This window comes from Setaria italica, chromosome I, assembly GCF_000263155.2.
Source record: "Setaria italica strain Yugu1 chromosome I, Setaria_italica_v2.0, whole genome shotgun sequence".
NCBI lineage: Eukaryota > Viridiplantae > Streptophyta > Magnoliopsida > Poales > Poaceae > Setaria > Setaria italica.
In genome coordinates this window covers 4,875,406-4,891,955 of record NC_028450.1, presented here as the reverse complement: position 1 = coordinate 4,891,955, position 16,550 = coordinate 4,875,406, and the positions used below count along the sequence as shown (strand labels likewise).

At 45.0% G+C, this 16,550-nt stretch overlaps 1 protein-coding gene across 1 annotated transcript; it reads right to left on the bottom strand.

The window, feature by feature from the left end:
* Positions 1–5,971: 5,971 nt before the first annotated feature.
* Positions 5,972–14,064, bottom strand: LOC101783661 (TBCC domain-containing protein 1). The gene is made up of 9 exons (XM_004951524.2): positions 13,458–14,064; positions 11,971–12,111; positions 11,197–11,583; positions 10,253–10,357; positions 9,370–9,510; positions 8,911–9,114; positions 7,861–7,953; positions 7,115–7,226; positions 5,972–6,408 (listed from the first exon to the last, which is right to left on the bottom strand). The coding sequence occupies exons 1-9, from the start codon at positions 13,965–13,967 to the stop codon at positions 6,365–6,367; spliced, it is 1,737 nt and encodes a 578-aa protein (XP_004951581.1). The 5' UTR covers positions 13,968–14,064; the 3' UTR covers positions 5,972–6,364.
* Between the last annotated feature and the right edge of the window lie 2,486 nt (positions 14,065–16,550).

Here is a 16,550-nt window from a genome sequence, read left to right as displayed (position 1 = left end):
TATTGTGAGTTTAAGAACTACTTCCTACGTCCCAAATTACTATTCGTTTTGGCTTTTCTAGATTCATAGCTTTTGCTATGCATCTAGATATATGCTATGTCTGGATACATAGCACAATTCATGTACCTTAAAAAGTCAAAATGAATAGTAATTTGGGACGAAGGGAGTAGTTGATAACACATGCGCTCCCATACAAATATTGATCCGTACAACCACTTAATCTCTTTTGCACCATTATATATATTGGAGGCATGTCGATGTGTAGCACGAATAAGTACATCATCTATCTCTACGTATATAACTTTGCATAGCTAGTTTTATTTCGACGAAACTTTTAGGTAGCCACACGTGATTCTAGTATGTTCAGTTAGGTGGTATATGCGGTGTGTCATTGCTCCTCTTTCTTTCTTTTTTTTGTATTTGCTACCCATGCTTTATTTACGGACCAAGCCAACGTTATTAGGCACACTAAATTTTTTTATATAAAAGATAAAATCCAGGCTACTACATCTACATGGTGGATATATACAGCCAGGCACACTAAAATATCCTAGACGAATGTTTGATTATTCTCTAATCTACGATACAATTATGGTTAGGTTGTCGTCATATCTTTTTCCCAATTATAATTGACACAACCTTGAACCACTATTCTTAGGTACGCCCTGCCGTATCATGTTGAAGGGAACCAAACATGTCGCTATTACCAAAAACACGACTGCAATTACTTAAACAGGGCGCCCCAAGATTAACCGAATGCAGTTACATTTTTACTTGTTTTTCTAGAACCCCTACGTACGTATAAAAAATAATATCTCCAAGATAAAAACAAGGTTAAACATGTATTGCCCACACAGTTTTGCATGGTGAATATTCATTCTCTCTGAGTTGAGTAGTTGACGTGTGGTCGATGTTGATGCATACTTATGCACGCATGCGACGTGCTTCCTACTGTTACTGGACAGTGAAATGTCCAATAATTAATTGTACTACATCTCAAGAAGAAGAAGAAACTTCTCTAAAGGACATCTGATTCACTGTACAGTGGGCCACTGTGCGCTGGGCCCCACGGGCAGTGGTGGGGCAAACGATTAAGCTTCTCTGAGAGATTCTGGAGCTGATGGCGACTCAACATGGGATCTGCAGTGGTTGTCCACGGTCCTATTACCAGAGAAGGACGATACAACAGCAGTAAGAGCACAGGCTTTGGTGAGCTGGCCGATGCGATCGCGTATCCTCAATCCGATCGGACCTTGTGTCGCGGCTATCGGGTCACGATCTGGCCCTAGCCGCGACGGGCCAAGCGTCCGTGGGCCACACAGGACGGCGTGGCGTGGCGTGGCATGGCAGTGGGCCCACGATGGGGACGGAGCTCCGGGTTCCCGGACTGGTTCTAGGTTTTAAGCTAACTTTACCAGGGGTAGCAAGTTTAGAAAAAAAAAATGTAATAAACCGTAACCATATCATGTTACGTACGTGGAATCCACTTGAGTAAGATGGCTGAAATTAAATGTCGATGTAAGATAGCGTTTGGTTCGTGCTAAGGTAATGTAAACGCAAAGGGAATCAGATTACAGTGTATTTGGAGGTGGAATAGGTGATTGCCCTCTTTGTTTGGTTGCACTCTGGTAACGTAATCAGATTACTGTGTGGGTGCTATATCTGATTACAGTGGGGGAGGAGGGGTAACAAGCTTGTATAGATATTATTTAGGTAAGGGATTCGATTACAGTGTCAATTGATTACAAACCACCGTAACCAAACATATGTAATGGGATTCGTTACCTTCAGTAATCAGATTACGTTACATTTGAGCCAACCAAACACTACCTAAGTTTCATAGAGACCACTGGGCAGGCAAGTATATGTGCTGTGGTAAGGAACCATACTTGGAATATTTGGGATATTGTGATTTCAGCATAACGCTTGTTTCAATAAGTAGAAGAGGATGAATTTGCAGCTTGCTGTGAAGGTTTAAGGCTAGTTGCACAATGGTGTCGAGGCCTAATTATCCTGAAATCAAATAACGGTATATGTATAAGAAGCTTGATGTCGGGTGAAAGGGATCGATCAAGTTCAGCTCCATGGATTACAGGTGCAAGGGAGTATATGTCAACGATAGAACAGGTTAAGTTCCAACATGTAGAGAGAAAATTTCAATAGCACATGAGTTGAGTCCACACGCTCGCCAAGTTAACTCAACAACGGTGTGGTTGGGGGTATTCCTGATTGTATCGAGCGCAATTAGCGCTCAGGGATTGTAACTCTTCCATGACTTAATCAATGAAGTCTCTCTTTTTCTCACAAAAAAATTACAGATCCAGTGATAACTAAAAATTTTGAGCTGGCACACGATCCACGCATAGACTTGTCAATTGCCATCCTCTCCATTGTCCAATGGGCAATATGCATCACAGGGAGAATTCTGGCAGATTGTGGTCATGTTCTCACCTAGTTTCAACAGAAACGAAGTTAGCAGGGATCCAATGAAGCATAACGAATTTATGGTCAGAAGCTTGTTGTGGTCCATTGAGATGGTGTTTTCTGTTTTGGTCGAAACATGTTGAGAAAATACATGTAGTTATGTTATGCTTTGGTTTATGTTGATATTTGATGACTTATAACATATCTATATCATGTAATTGACAAATTTCAATTATGCTTGTTAGCCTTTTCTTGCAAAACACAACACATACACAAAAATTCGCATACATGCGTGCGCACACTTACGTCCCTGTGAATGAACAGGATGAATATATCTTATTAGAGGTTGGGGCAACATATCTGAAGAACACACACGATCACATCCTGTCAAGTCCATGTCAGATTATAGGACAAACACCCTAATTAAGAGCCTATGAGCTACTTCAATTCAGGCCATTCAACATCAAAAGAAGATGTTCACTTGACCTAACATATCGTGTAGCTAGTGGGGGGACATGTTGCATTTCTTTCTAGCTCCTTCAATCAACGAAAGGAAGTAAGCAAAAATCCAAAAATGTCTCAATTCAAGTTGGCGCATTCACAGTCCACCACCACCACATACCCACCAATCATCATCCTCTCCATCCTATCACGGGACCAATTCTCTCACACACATTCATCCCGTCTTCCTCCTAGATAGCCTTGCAGCATCCCCATCATTCAAAGCTTGTGATCCATGAGGATGATGTTGTAGTGGAAATGTCAAATGATACTACTCCATCCGTCCCAAATTATATGTCGTTTTGACTTTTTGAATTCATAGACTTTGCTATATACTTAGATATACGCTATGTCTAAATACATAGCAAAAGCTATGATATAAAAAATCCAAAACAATCTATAATTTGAGACGAAGGGAGTAGGAAATATAGAACACTAATGTTATTATGTTAGCCTCAGTTTTTGTCACATTGATGACTCCTCGGTAATCACTTATTTCTAGCATTTAGGTGCAAGCATCGGTTAAATGTATTTATATATTGATACCAAGTATCAACAATAGAATTCCAAACGAGCTAAATGCATCATCGTCCATTAACATATGACATATTATTATAAGAGATAGTCTTTTACAAATAGGTTTTTTGACTATTAGTTTCTCTTACAGTGCTCTGTCAATTGCTGCATAATCAACATTATCTTAAAAGTACTTTTGAATGTGAATTTATTGATGCAACTTTTAGAATTTGACTATTTTCTTATCAAATTCATGAAAAACTGTCTTTTGCAACATAAAGTACTCTAGTTTGGCAGCATCATGACATAGCAATCAGAACTTGGCCGAGTGCACATCGTAAACGTATACTTGGCCGTGAGACCTTTTGCCATGTGGGCCCACGAACAGCATGACGAGAACGTTCACCGGGCCCACGTGCAGACGTACAGGGAGACAAACGAGAAGCGATATGCTGCCAGATTTCGCCCGGCCCATCCCAAATCTTATCTGTTGGCTTGCTCCGCCAATGGGCGGCGGAGGATTTTCCCGCGTGGGCTGCCTGTGCCCTTGGGCAATTGGCATCCTCTCTGGCCCGGATAGGATATTTGTTCTTAGCGAAAAAATCAGAAATAAAAAATGCTGTGCGTGGTGCGACAACGTGTTCTTCTTCGTTGCCTCTCGTTGAGGATGACAGTTGACAGAATCAGTTTACCAGATGCCCCCACCTTTAATCTTCACCAATTTAGCCTCTGTAGCCTGTAGCTGTAGATGTGCATGTCGAGCAGCTAGGCCTGCTAGGATGGTTAGCATTACCCGTGCCCATTCGATCTGTATTTGACGGCCAGGGATGGAGCCAGGCAGGGTACCCTATGCCCCTATGTGCTTCATTAGGAGTATGCCTTATGTGTGCGGACTTAGCGTTCTTGCGTGTGCAAACTCTGAAAAATTGCTAGCTCTACCACTTACTACGTCCTTAGATAATAGGATAGATTCTTTTCCTACCATTGCAATTTTGCGGAATCCTTTATTATTAGCTACTACGTACTGGTGATACGTGTGGAATCAAGATTTACAAATTATAGGTTGTTTTGACTTTTCTACGTTCATAGCATTTATTATGTATCTAGATATAAACATATATCTAGATCTAAAATTATGCACCTAGAAAAATCAAAACGAACTATAAATTAAAACGGAGGGAGTATTAATTTATTTGTACTAAATGATATATATTTCAAAACTGAGTAGTGAAAATTGCAAAATTTTAGGAGGGGAAAAGAGGCGTTGGCACGGGATTCCACATGCAGATGGCCTGGTTCCACAAGAAAACACCCCACACCGAGTGTCGCGCATCTTGAACGTTGTCCTGCTCAAAGCATGGAAGAAAACGTTGGCGCACGATGCCACATGAAACACTCGTCATCTCACAAAACGGAAACCGGAGGAAACCATCACGCTCCAAAACCCAAACGTAGTCAAATCTGAACGCTATATATTCCCTATAACATAAGCAAAATGCTTCGCGCGCGTTTTACGTTGGAAGCAGCTAGCGACGCCCACCACGATTAATTTTGAACATGGAACACACAGCGAAACCGGACGGAACTGTTGCATTCCGAGACTGCTGTTCTGTTCAACGGAGCAGGCAGGGGTACGGTGGCGACACGCGTGGACGGACAGCCCGGCCCGGCCCACGAGCTAGCCGCCACCGGCGACGTCCCCAGGTCAGCGGCGTCCGTGTCTCCCCGCCGGCCGGCCCGGCGGCGACGTGCGTGTCTGTACACGCTACGCGCAGCAGGCCAGACGCATGCACATGCTCGCTCGCCCGTGGACACACGCGCCGCCCGTCCCGTCGCGGCCGGACGCGCTCGGGAACGCCGCCGGCGACGGCGGCCACACAGCTGTCGTCGCGCGCGGCCAAAACCCCCCACCGAGCAAGCGGACAAAACTAACGAACGTAAAGGTGCGCACAGAGCGCCGGAGCCCCATACGTGCATGTGCATGCACCCATAGTCCATAGATCAGCACACAATAATTGCATGCGTACAGTCCATAGATCAGCACACAATAATTGCATGCAGTTGCGAGTGACCTAACAAATTTAGGATCGGGATCAAGCCGTAATATTATATGATTCTGAACTAAAAATAAATAGAGCTAAGTTGGACCGTGAAAGAGGTATGAGGACAATGATCCATTACCATCCATACACGTAACACATCCTTTCCAGCCCACCAGCCGTGATTGTTTTTTTTCCCTTAAATACAAATTCAAACAGAAAGAACCCTGAAAATCCTTCACTTGGAGGATGACCCTTCACTTGGAGGATGGAAGGTCACTCTCCGTTGTCCGCGGCATTTCGCCACGAGACTACGAGAAGGAGAATCATTTGCTCATGTTATTTTTGGCTGCTACTGCGGAGCCGAGTGTCTCTCCAATAGCAAAATGTAAACCAAAGAGTGGCCAAAGAAGAAAGTGGCAGAAAATTTCATTTCTGAAACATGTCTGTAAAGGGAGAGTACATGGTTTACATTAAGAAATCAAAAGCTATTGAAGAAAAAGAAATGAAATCTTTATTTAACAGGTTGGTTCATTAATCCCTATTACATACTCGTGGATGTTATGAAGGGCCAAAAATGAGTAAACACCGGGGAAAAAACAAGATTACATCCTAATCGAGTACCGAACTTAGCAGCAAAGAGAATTAGAGAAGATTTGGGGAAATAGGGAAAGGATTAATCTGTAAAAAAAATAGGCGATAGTACATGTTCACTTTTTTTTACATCCTTGTGTAAATGCTACAGGCTGGCTGGGTGAGCAGGTGGAATCCTCTCCAGTCTCCAGGGAAGGTCAGCTTCGACAATCGTCGAATGTTTTGGAGTCGGCAAAGGATAGACAGTCTTGCAGGTGTACTTCCATTTATGGGCGCAATTCATTGGGTGGTTAATCGCCTTGTAGACAGTAGAGCTGGCGGATATTGCCCGAAGCTGAGGACATGAAACAGAAGGATTTCCAGTTAATCGACAAGAAAACAAATCGAGTTTTCCACACAAGACCCACATGAAACTGACCAATATCACTTTCAGTCAATATCATTTGCAACGGTCGTTCCAAAGAAAAAACTAGAGCCAGGAGTACTGCCAACTCCTAATAAGGAAAAGGAAGCAAACATAATTGATTGACCTTACCATTTACGTGGTAAATAAAATCTCATGATTTATTGGGTAGACAAACAAAACAGAGCAAAGAAATCAGCAGATCTCTACGCCACCAAAGTAGATACAGTGCAAATCAAGAGAAAGAAAAATATATACTCACTACTCGGTTATTTGTAACATACAGATGCAGAGCTTCAGAGTTGAAGAAATGCACCACAAGGTGTAGGGGAGAACGGTCCCAGGTATTTAGCTTAAACAGTAAAAAGAAGTTATTTTTCTAGTGTCGCATATTGTGCAATTGTGCACATTCTGATTCAATTATGAAGCTAGGTTTAGAAATTAGGAAGATATACTCCCAAGGGTAAAGAACTAAAGAAGTCTACTCGTGCTGTCCAGTAATTGCAATTTCACTGCATACCTATTTACATTAATTGGCATAAAATTGTGCAACACCAAAGGTTACTAGATGTAAACTTATAATCTACTGAAATGCTGGTAAAAAAGTGAATGTACTGATGAGATGTTAGTATGTTACCATATAACCAATCCTTGAATTGGGCATGAAGTGCAGTTGCCAAGTCCCTTTTCCGATTCTCATCAAGCTGCAGCTCCCGAATCGTCTTCTGAATATCTTCCAGAGCAGAATGCTGAAAATGAACATCATATTTAGGAACACATAGCCTTTAGGAACACAGCTTCATAAAATAATGAAAAGTGGACGAATTGTATCCAACAACATTCAATAATCTATCAACATTTACACTATACCTTTGACTGTCAACTACTTTGCTAAGAAAAAGAAATATTCTTTTCAAACCTCATTTATCTAGTTGGATTAGGATTGGAGTATAGGACACTAGGATCGACGTAGCACTGGTGATGTAACAATAGATGGTATGCAGGCATGGGCAAGAATTTCTCCCTAGTTCCCTAATGTTATCCTTTTCTTTTCTTTTTTGCCATACAATTCCATAAAAAATATAGGAAATCATATGACTGTCCTATGAATGCAGCGTAGCCATCAAACAGAATATATTGCTACAAATGGAAAAAGTGAGGGCTCCTGTGCCATTAAATAGCAATCAACAGATTCCACAAGTATAAACTGAGGTACTCTTACATAGTTACATTCATGTATTGTTAAATAAATAAGGCAGCTTGAAATGAATTATTATTTGTATGGAAATAGAAAACATTATAGAAGCCATTAGAACATTTTCTTAAGAGATAAAAGGGATTATGGTATGGTCTAGCTCTATTGTATTTAGTCACTTAGTATACCTTTTTGCTTTGGCATGCCCCATAAATTTCAGGCAATGGGAAAGGATTGCATGTTGTAGGCCCTTGCCTTTCATCTCCAAACCAACTAGGAATCTGCAGAAAGAAAGGCCTTGCTGTCATATTTTTAATAGAAAGGAACAGTAATTTTTATTAATTATTAGTAAAATTCATTGAATGGTACTAATATGCATTTGTCCTGATAGACTAAGTCATATGTGTGTTGGGCTCTCCGGCTCACTCGGCTGCTCGGTGATCTCCTTAGCAAGGACGCTAGCAATGGAGCTCAGGGTGGACAGCAAGTCCGCTCTGGCTCCAGCGAAGAATCCCATCTTCCATGAGCGAAGCAAGCACATCAGAGTGAAGTACCACTTCATCCGAGGTTGCTTGGAGGAAGTGTCAAGGTGAACTACATCAACACCAAGGATCAACTCGCTGACCTCCTCACCAAGTCCCTTGGAAGAATCAAGTTTCAGGAACTTCGCTCCAGGATTGGGATGGTCCAGCTGCCGCTCAAGACACGCAAGACTTAGGGGGAGATTGATAGACTAAGTCATGTGTGTGTTGGGTGTGCTATCTATCTATCTATGTGCCTGTGTGCACCTTATCTACTTAGATGCTCTTTAGATGCTTTGATCAGCTTCTAAGCCATCTACCCATGGTTGGCCTATATGTACCCCAAACTGCCCTTTGTGGCTGTGGTTAATGGAAAAGATCAATTTGGGCCAACATGTCTAGATGAATCATCAGTGGAGCAAAACATTACCGTCAAGAACTGGCTCAAGTATTTTAGCATGCGGGATGCTAAGTTGCCACATTGTAATTAGTGGGCGCAGCTGACATGGTTGCAAATTGGGCTCAATACTCACTTGCAATGGAGAAGCAGAACAAGGCAAGAATAATGTTTATATATGCAAAATCTAATACTGCATCGAGAACAGCGAAAAATGAACTTAAGGAGGAAGACTTATTGGGTCTGTGCTTCTTCCCTTTTTTTTCCCTGTATTCACGTTGATTTACAGATCTAAAGCCTAAAATGTACTTTTCACATACCAAAAAGTTGGTAAATAGATCAGGATCCAGACACGTAGCAGATTCAGCTTTAACATCAGAAACCCCAGCAGGATGGGATAATGAATCGTGTGGATCAACAACTCCCAACGCAAAAGGTTGGTCCCATTTGTTGACACTGGGATCAACACCAACTTGTATCAAATGATCCCGCAGCTGTGGGTAGCAAGTATTGAATGGGGCAACCTGTTGATACAGGAAAGGAAATTGAGCACTATAAATAATTAAATATGAAGTACGGTACAAAATCACACCACTAAGTTCAATATTGTCTGTCATCTGTAATTTCTATGTATCCTGACTTGTGAATAGTATGTACAATGGTTATCTGTTGACCTTTGATCTAGCCACCCATTAAAGAGATGGGCAATCAAATATTTACACCATCACCCCCTACCACTGCCACTTAAAAGCACAAGGAAATGGAGTAACAGAACATACTTGTAATTTATGGTTGTCCCCCAATACAAGAGGTTGGTGATTAACCCCCAAGTAGAAGAGGCACTCACGGCAGTTGGCAATACAAATTCGTTTTGCAGCTGCAATGATATGCACTCTTTCACAATGCTCCACCTTTACTACCTGACAGCATAAAAAAATCAAAGTAGACCTGTAAAATATAGTTGCTAACAAATAAACAAAATCAAGTTCCCATCAATTGCTGAGTTTTACCAACGTTAGTACGTTACTAACAACTAGGATAGACTGGGAAGGTACTGAAACAAGGGGAAACAAGGGGGGGATATCAGAGGAGCTAGAGATAGGTACAAAATCCAACCACTGGTGTCTCTCTTTGATACAGAGCTTCGACTCTTATAGCAGGGCATGTATACGTGTGCATATTGGTGCTTAGCACACATCCATCACAGCCCAGAACATATCCCCCCATACCTGATAGAATTGCCATCAAAAGGCAGAAAGGTAACAGTTACCCACATCCTCTACAATCTAATTATGAACACATAGCTGGGAAATGCTTAATAAAAAAAATTGTGTTGATAATTGATCAGCTCTGCTGGACTCTGGTATATATGGAAGTTAAGACCATAACAAATAACCGCGTCAATGGCAAGTTATCTGCTAGTTAGCTGATAGGACTACCAAGAAATGAACTATATATGTAGGAACAAAAGTGCCGTGGCCCAATATAAAACACTAAAACAGAGTAATGAGCAATATAGAGAAAGGAACTATATAGGTGGCAGGTGGCAGATCCATTCCAGCAAGCAGAATCTTTCTTAAGCAAAATATAACTTATAAATAAAACAGATTAATGAGAAAGAAAAATCAATCTGTGACAGCAGGGATAGAATTAAATGCATACCTTACCAACAGCACCGAGAACAATTGTAGCATCAGAACAACCATACACAGTAGCATATTTCAGCGGTGCTAATATGTAGATAACAGAATCATGGCAGTTCAGAACCTACAAAAGGAGTATGCAATTTGAGTTACCAGTGCAGTAAAATATAGTCCTAGCTCTGAGATTTAATTGTTCAAGACATAAACCAACTACTGAAATGCATGCCATTATGCCAACAAAAATTGCTAGATGCAGGGCAATGAGTAGCCTCCACTGTGACACGCTAGCATTTCCAGATCAGATTATCAGCCCACATATTTCTCTTCCAACTTCAATCTTCTATGCACCCTGACCCATTTAATGATAGTCAGAATTATCATTTCTCAGATTATCCAAAACCTACAGTGTAGAATTTGTCTTCTAGAGCCAGTAACAGAATGGTACAGATCCAGCAAAAAAATGACTCGCAGTGTTTTGAGTGCCATATCAATGGCCAGATAAACACTACATATATGAACTTCATTCTCTTTTATTTGTCATCATAGAATGATAATAGACAGCTTTTTTAGATTTGCCCATACAGATGCAGATTGCAGATATGCTTAAATTGGTCACACAGAATGATAATAGCACATTTGGCATGAAAAATACTTCAATATCATCATACTTTGTAAGTCTGCTCATGTACAATAAAAACGCAATGGTCAAATAGTATGCAGAGGGGCCATGTCAATGTCCGAAGCAACAAGTAAAGAAAAATGGAGAGATTAATGTAAGCACTCCAAAACTTGTGAAACCATATTTTGCATTAAAGGAATTTTGAACGACAACCTTACATTGCATATCTGATGCAGATAGCATGAAATTTTGAACGTGTTAAAGAAACAAAATGAAGATCAAAATCTCTTTCAGCCCTACTCAAGCCCCAGAAGTTAGCTAGTGGCAAGAAACTATCAATGTACCTTTATTGAATTCCCTTTGATATCAGATGCATGCTTGACAACAGAGGTTTTTGAAAAGCCCTCGACAAACGTTACATTTCTGTAGTATGCAGGATTGGAACTTGGCGTGCTGTTCCGTGGATGACTTGTATTGGCCTCAGCCATGGTTACATCAAGATCAGACATGGCTTGCTGATTGCTTTCCTTTGCTGCAGACCTCTCAGCAGAATATTCCAGTGCAGAAGCTATGTTCTGTGACATCCAATCAAGAACCTGAGCAGCAGGGACAGGAGCCGCAGGCATGTCTGGATCAGAGTTTGCGAAAAATGTAGCAGCCTGGCTTAAGGAACTTCCTTCTGAGAATTGAACTAGAAATCCAAGGTGCTCAAAAGTCTCCATTGTCAATACCTGCAAAAAATCAATGCAAATAATGGTCACCAACTCTTTCCTTTATTTGATTGAGGCATCATTTGGACCATATACATATGCCTGCATCAAATTGTACATTCCTCACTCTTTCCTTTATTTGATTGATAAGACTACCACACATCTACCTGTGTGTTGGTTTTTTCAATGAAAACTCACAACATCATGTCTCATATTCTACTTGGAGGCCTACATCTTGAACGAGTGATAACAGAGCTTCACATGCCATTTCTTTATTGTCCAGTCCGATGATTAAGGTTATTGTTTCTATCAGCCATTTATCATGTCAGCTTCACTCTGGTAAGAAAATCAGAAAACAAAACACACCAAACTACCAAAGCACACTGCTCAGAAGAAAAGGTAGCATACCAGAGAATCGTCACCCTCACCCTCAACAGAATCTGCCAAGAGAGTAAGAATATTTGCCATATGCTTTTGCAGATAGGATAATTGATGAATTTCCTCATCAGCTTGAGAAGGCATAAACCGACGGCTGTTACTGCGAACAAGCTGCAAAACAACATAACTTGGGATTATTAAAAGGCATGTGATATCAAAATTATAGAGTACATTGTGTTTTGGGTACCACAACTTGCATGGTGACCACAGTTTTATCATGGAACTTGAAAACAGTGCAAACTGCAAACATACAACACTAATATTGTTTTCATGTCATCAATGCACCAACAAGTGCAATCAGCCTCAGCCCCACACAGTTACAAAGTTCCCGGGTCGATGGGATCGAGGAACGTGGTGCGCTACTTATGAGTGGTTTTTACAAGGCGGTAACGAAAATGACCCCACATTCCTGGGACGGGGTCGGCGTTTCCAGGTCAAGGAACGGTGCCTCCGACCCGTTTTTTCTGACTACCACACCCACATGGCATTCACCAGGACATCAGCATGGCAGTAAACAGCCTGGACGTATGTCATGGGGGTGGGCTCTCTAGTTTCGCACAGACTAAAATTATGTGCCTATTTTGACAACATTGTATCCACCACGCAAGTACTATATCCTCCAACCAATAACAAAAAAATAGAAGTAAATGAACATACAAACGTAAATTGTATTTCCATGCATCAGTATGAAAAAAGGGTTAATTAAAAATTTATGTGCTGGATTTGGTCTGGGTCCAGAAGAGCTAAACAGTCAATGCTGCTGCTTCAGAAACAACAAATAGCAACAACTCTGCACTTCTGCAGGCACATCGAGCACCGTTCGCTATTAGCATACAAATTCCAATCATCAAGCAAATTTGGATTTATGAAATTATCAGTTCTTTCTATACACCTTACAGAAAAGAGAGCCAGGCCCTAGTTATTAGGACTGGACCGGACCGGCGGTGTGACCGGAAAAAACCGGGAACCGGAGCCTCCGCCGGTCTGGACCGCTTAAAAGATCAGTCATGCAATGTTTAGTGAGGATCTGGTAGTATGACACATGCCTCAATCTGTGGCTGCACTGCTGGTGGCTTTCTACAGCAGCTTCAAATGAGAATAGGATGGTGTATACCTTAGGTGGGTCCCCCATCACCATCACTCATGACAGATGGTTGTAACAGCAATTTGATAGTACTAGGTTTCCTATGACACACAGCATGCCGTTGGAACTAGCAACACGCAGGACTTCAGTATAGAACGATTTCAGCAGTCAATGAGTATGTTAACGGAATCCCAGGTGTGGTTGCAGCTGGTCACAGTGCCACCATCTCAATCTGAGATGGCACATCGAATTTACAGATAAACGCGAAACACATTCTGTTTCTGCATCAACTACTCGCATTCATACCGCAATCCTACGAGTAGCAAGGTCCTCTTAGAAAACGCGATCATGAACGGGAGCGGTTGATCCTGACCTGGATCGGGGAGAGCGCGGAGAGGTACCCATCGAACGCGGAGGTGGAGGGCCAAACGTCCGCCACAGCGGGCGAGTCCTTGTGCGCGCTCCGCGGGACGAGGCGCTTGTACGACTGGACGTAGAGGAAGAGCAGCACGTCGTGGATGTCGGCGTCCCCGGCGCCGTCCCCGAGCGCGGGGTCCTCGGCGGGGAGCACGGCCGCGAGCGTGCCGAGCGCGAGCGCGGCCTGCTCCTGCGGGATCTGCAGCGCCTCCGCCAGCGCGGCGGCGCCCACGCGCCCGCCGCCGGGGACCGCGGCGGCGAGCTTCTCCTTGAGCTGGGCGAGGGTCTGCGCCAGCGTGCCCTCCGGGAAGATGAGCTTGGGGATGGGCAGGAGGCCGTGCTCGAACGCCTCCCGCCGCGGGCGGAGCAGCGCCGCGGGGGTGGCGGCGGGAGGCGGCGGCGTCGCTGGGGCAGGGGACGGGGACGGAGCCGCGTCCGGCGGCGGGTCGAGGGTCTCGTCGGCCATCGTGGCGACGCGAGAGGGGAGGCGTGGGGGAGGGGGGAGATCTGGGAGTGCGGTGGGAACGGCGAGGAGAAAGCAGAGGCAGAGTGACTCGATGCGTGCGGGCTTTTTTTTTCCTCTCTTTTTGAAGGGTAGCTTGGGGTTTCTAATCCTGGTGTTCGAGTCGTGGCGAGATGGGATTAGCGGCATTCATGTCGTAACAGAAATGGAACGAGGAGGGATGTCACAAGGCCCAGACACGTCACGGCCCGACTACGTACGCACGTGGGTCGCCCCGTGCGCGCGCCCGTGGGCCGTCGATGGATGACAACGCACTAGCGCGTACGGGCCGGGCCTTGCTTCGGGTTGCCTCCTTTCTATTCTTTTTCACACACACAGTGCCAGTAACAGTTTGTTACTATTGTTTAAGAAAACAATTTGTTACTTCTTGTTATACAAAATCGTTGTTACATAGACGCTCCCAACTTGATGTAGGTAACAGTCTCTCAACAAAAAACTTGAATTACTAGGTAGGAAACACAGAGCCATGTCAGAAGTTGTTTATAAGAAAAAAGCCAATTTCCTCCATTCCACCTCTTGACAATGCAACCACACAAGAGAGGCATATCATATCAGGAGACAAATATAAATATCGGTAATGCTACAGAATAGACGTCCAAAATCTTAAAAAAATTAGACGCATCGAGGTATGTTCCAGTAGTTAAACATCGACATTGCAACTATTGTTTCCATATGTTTCACAGTGAATGTTGCATGAAACATAGTGTTCGCGTTGCGGCGGGAATTTTCTATCCCAGAGTCGAGTGACGTAGTCATTTTTTCACATATTTTTCATTGTTGCAACTATAGATTTTCGATGTTGCGGATGTTTTGTTTTGATGTTGCAATGCAGCGTCCTTTCCCATCGGAGGTCCGGGCGCTCGATGCGGTATAAATATACATCAAGATTATATCACTGTATTTCTATTTCTGACAACATGCTTGTAGAAGCAACATCACAACACCTAAGATAACCATCCACAACAATAACCATGCATGTCATTCTACATAGCACCGTCTGATCCCAATAAACCGTGCAAAGCCTTCAGTTACTACCGGCACCCATCCGATCAAAAGTTGTTAAGATCACTGCACATCAATGGCTTGTCATAAAACAGGCACCCCACAACCTCGTGCTCGTCGGCCCCCTCTTTCGCTTGGTTCGTGTACGGCACGTAGGCCTGCAGCTCCATCTGCCTCGTATCGACCATGATCACCCACGCGTTCTTGGTCCTGCACTTAGGATCCAGCAGCGCGAACTGCACGACGTCCGGGTCGTGCCTGCACACGGTGGGGAACTCCGGCGCGCGGCGCGGCAGCGGCGAGCGGCGGAACTCGTAGGAGGAGTTCCAGAGATCTTGGACCTGGAGCACGCTGTCCTTCTCCCACTCCATCTCCGGCGTCGTCAAGGGGTTCCTCCGCCGGCCGAACAGGCCGTCGCTGACGTCGACGAACCTCATGAGGCCCCGGCTGACGTCCACGGTCCTGTAGGCCTCCGGGAGGCGTCGGCCGTGGCAATAGTCGTACTCGTCGTCCCAGACCTCTATCTCCGGGAAGGGGAGGAACCGGAGCTCCGGCGAGCCGGCGGCGAAGACGTCGCAGAGCAGGATGCCGCGGTGGTAGTCGACGAAGCACATGAGCCCGTAGAAAGGGAACACCTTGTCGGTGCGCCAGGTGAACTTGTAGAGCCCCTTGCTCGGGTCGAAGGGGATCGGGAGCGTCAGGACCTCGCACTGCCCCGTCGAGGACGAGAACCGCGTGAGCTTGCCCACCTCGTCGTCCTCGTCCTCACAGCCCTCCGGTCTCTCACCCCACCTCGCACCTCCGGCGAAGATGACCTCTGTGCTGAAGGCCACCGCCACGAACTCCTCTTCTTCCTCCGTGCCGTCGCGGCGGCGATCGACGATACCGGTGTACGCGTACCAGTCGTCGCGGTGGGGGAGCAGCCGCAGCGACGGCGACGACGGGTGCGCCCTGTAGACGAAGGAGTTCTGCTCGTGGGAGGAGGTGGCCGGCACCTTGACGAACATGTCTATGAGGAGGAGATCACCGTCGGTGGCTACCACCGAGGGCGTGCCGAAGGGCTCGGCGTCGGTGCGCATTTCGACGTAGGAGGCGGCCGGCGGGTCCGCGAGGCGGAGGGAGACGCAGACGCCGCGGCCGGCGCTCGTGGTGCAGGCCGCGGCGGCGGCGGGGTCCTCGGCGACGGCCTCCTCTCCCGTGAGGACGAAGGGGTCGAACAGCGCCCAGCCGGCGCGGATGGCCGGCGCCGCCGGGGAGGCCGGTGGTGGAGGGAGAGCTCGTGAGGCGGCAGTCGCCATGTTTTCGCAGTGATTTTCGTCGAGAGGAATTTGGGGCTGAGTTTTCGTTTTATAGCAGAGAGGAATTCCGGGGGTTGGGCTGGTTTGTCTGGGCGAATTGGTGTCGGACTCGGCGCCATCGGCGCCGCCGCGATGCGCGTGATCGCGGCGAGCATGGTGGGAGCTGGGATGGCTTGCCGCTGGCTTCCGCCGCGCACTTGTCCTCGACGACTCGAACCCGTCGGCG

Excerpts from the sequence above, each read along its gene's own strand:
- LOC101783661 (XM_004951524.2), bottom strand. The coding sequence starts at position 13,967 with ATGGCCGACGAGACCCTCGACCCGCCGCCGGACGCGGCTCCGTCCCCG. Across the intron at positions 11,584-11,970 it reads GTGAGGGTGACGATTCTCTG|GTATTGACAATGGAGACTTT; the intron begins GTATGCTACCTT and ends GATTTTTTGCAG. Across the intron at positions 6,409-7,114 it reads ATTCAAGGATTGGTTATATG|CTTCGGGCAATATCCGCCAG; the intron begins GTAACATACTAA and ends TCATGTCCTCAG.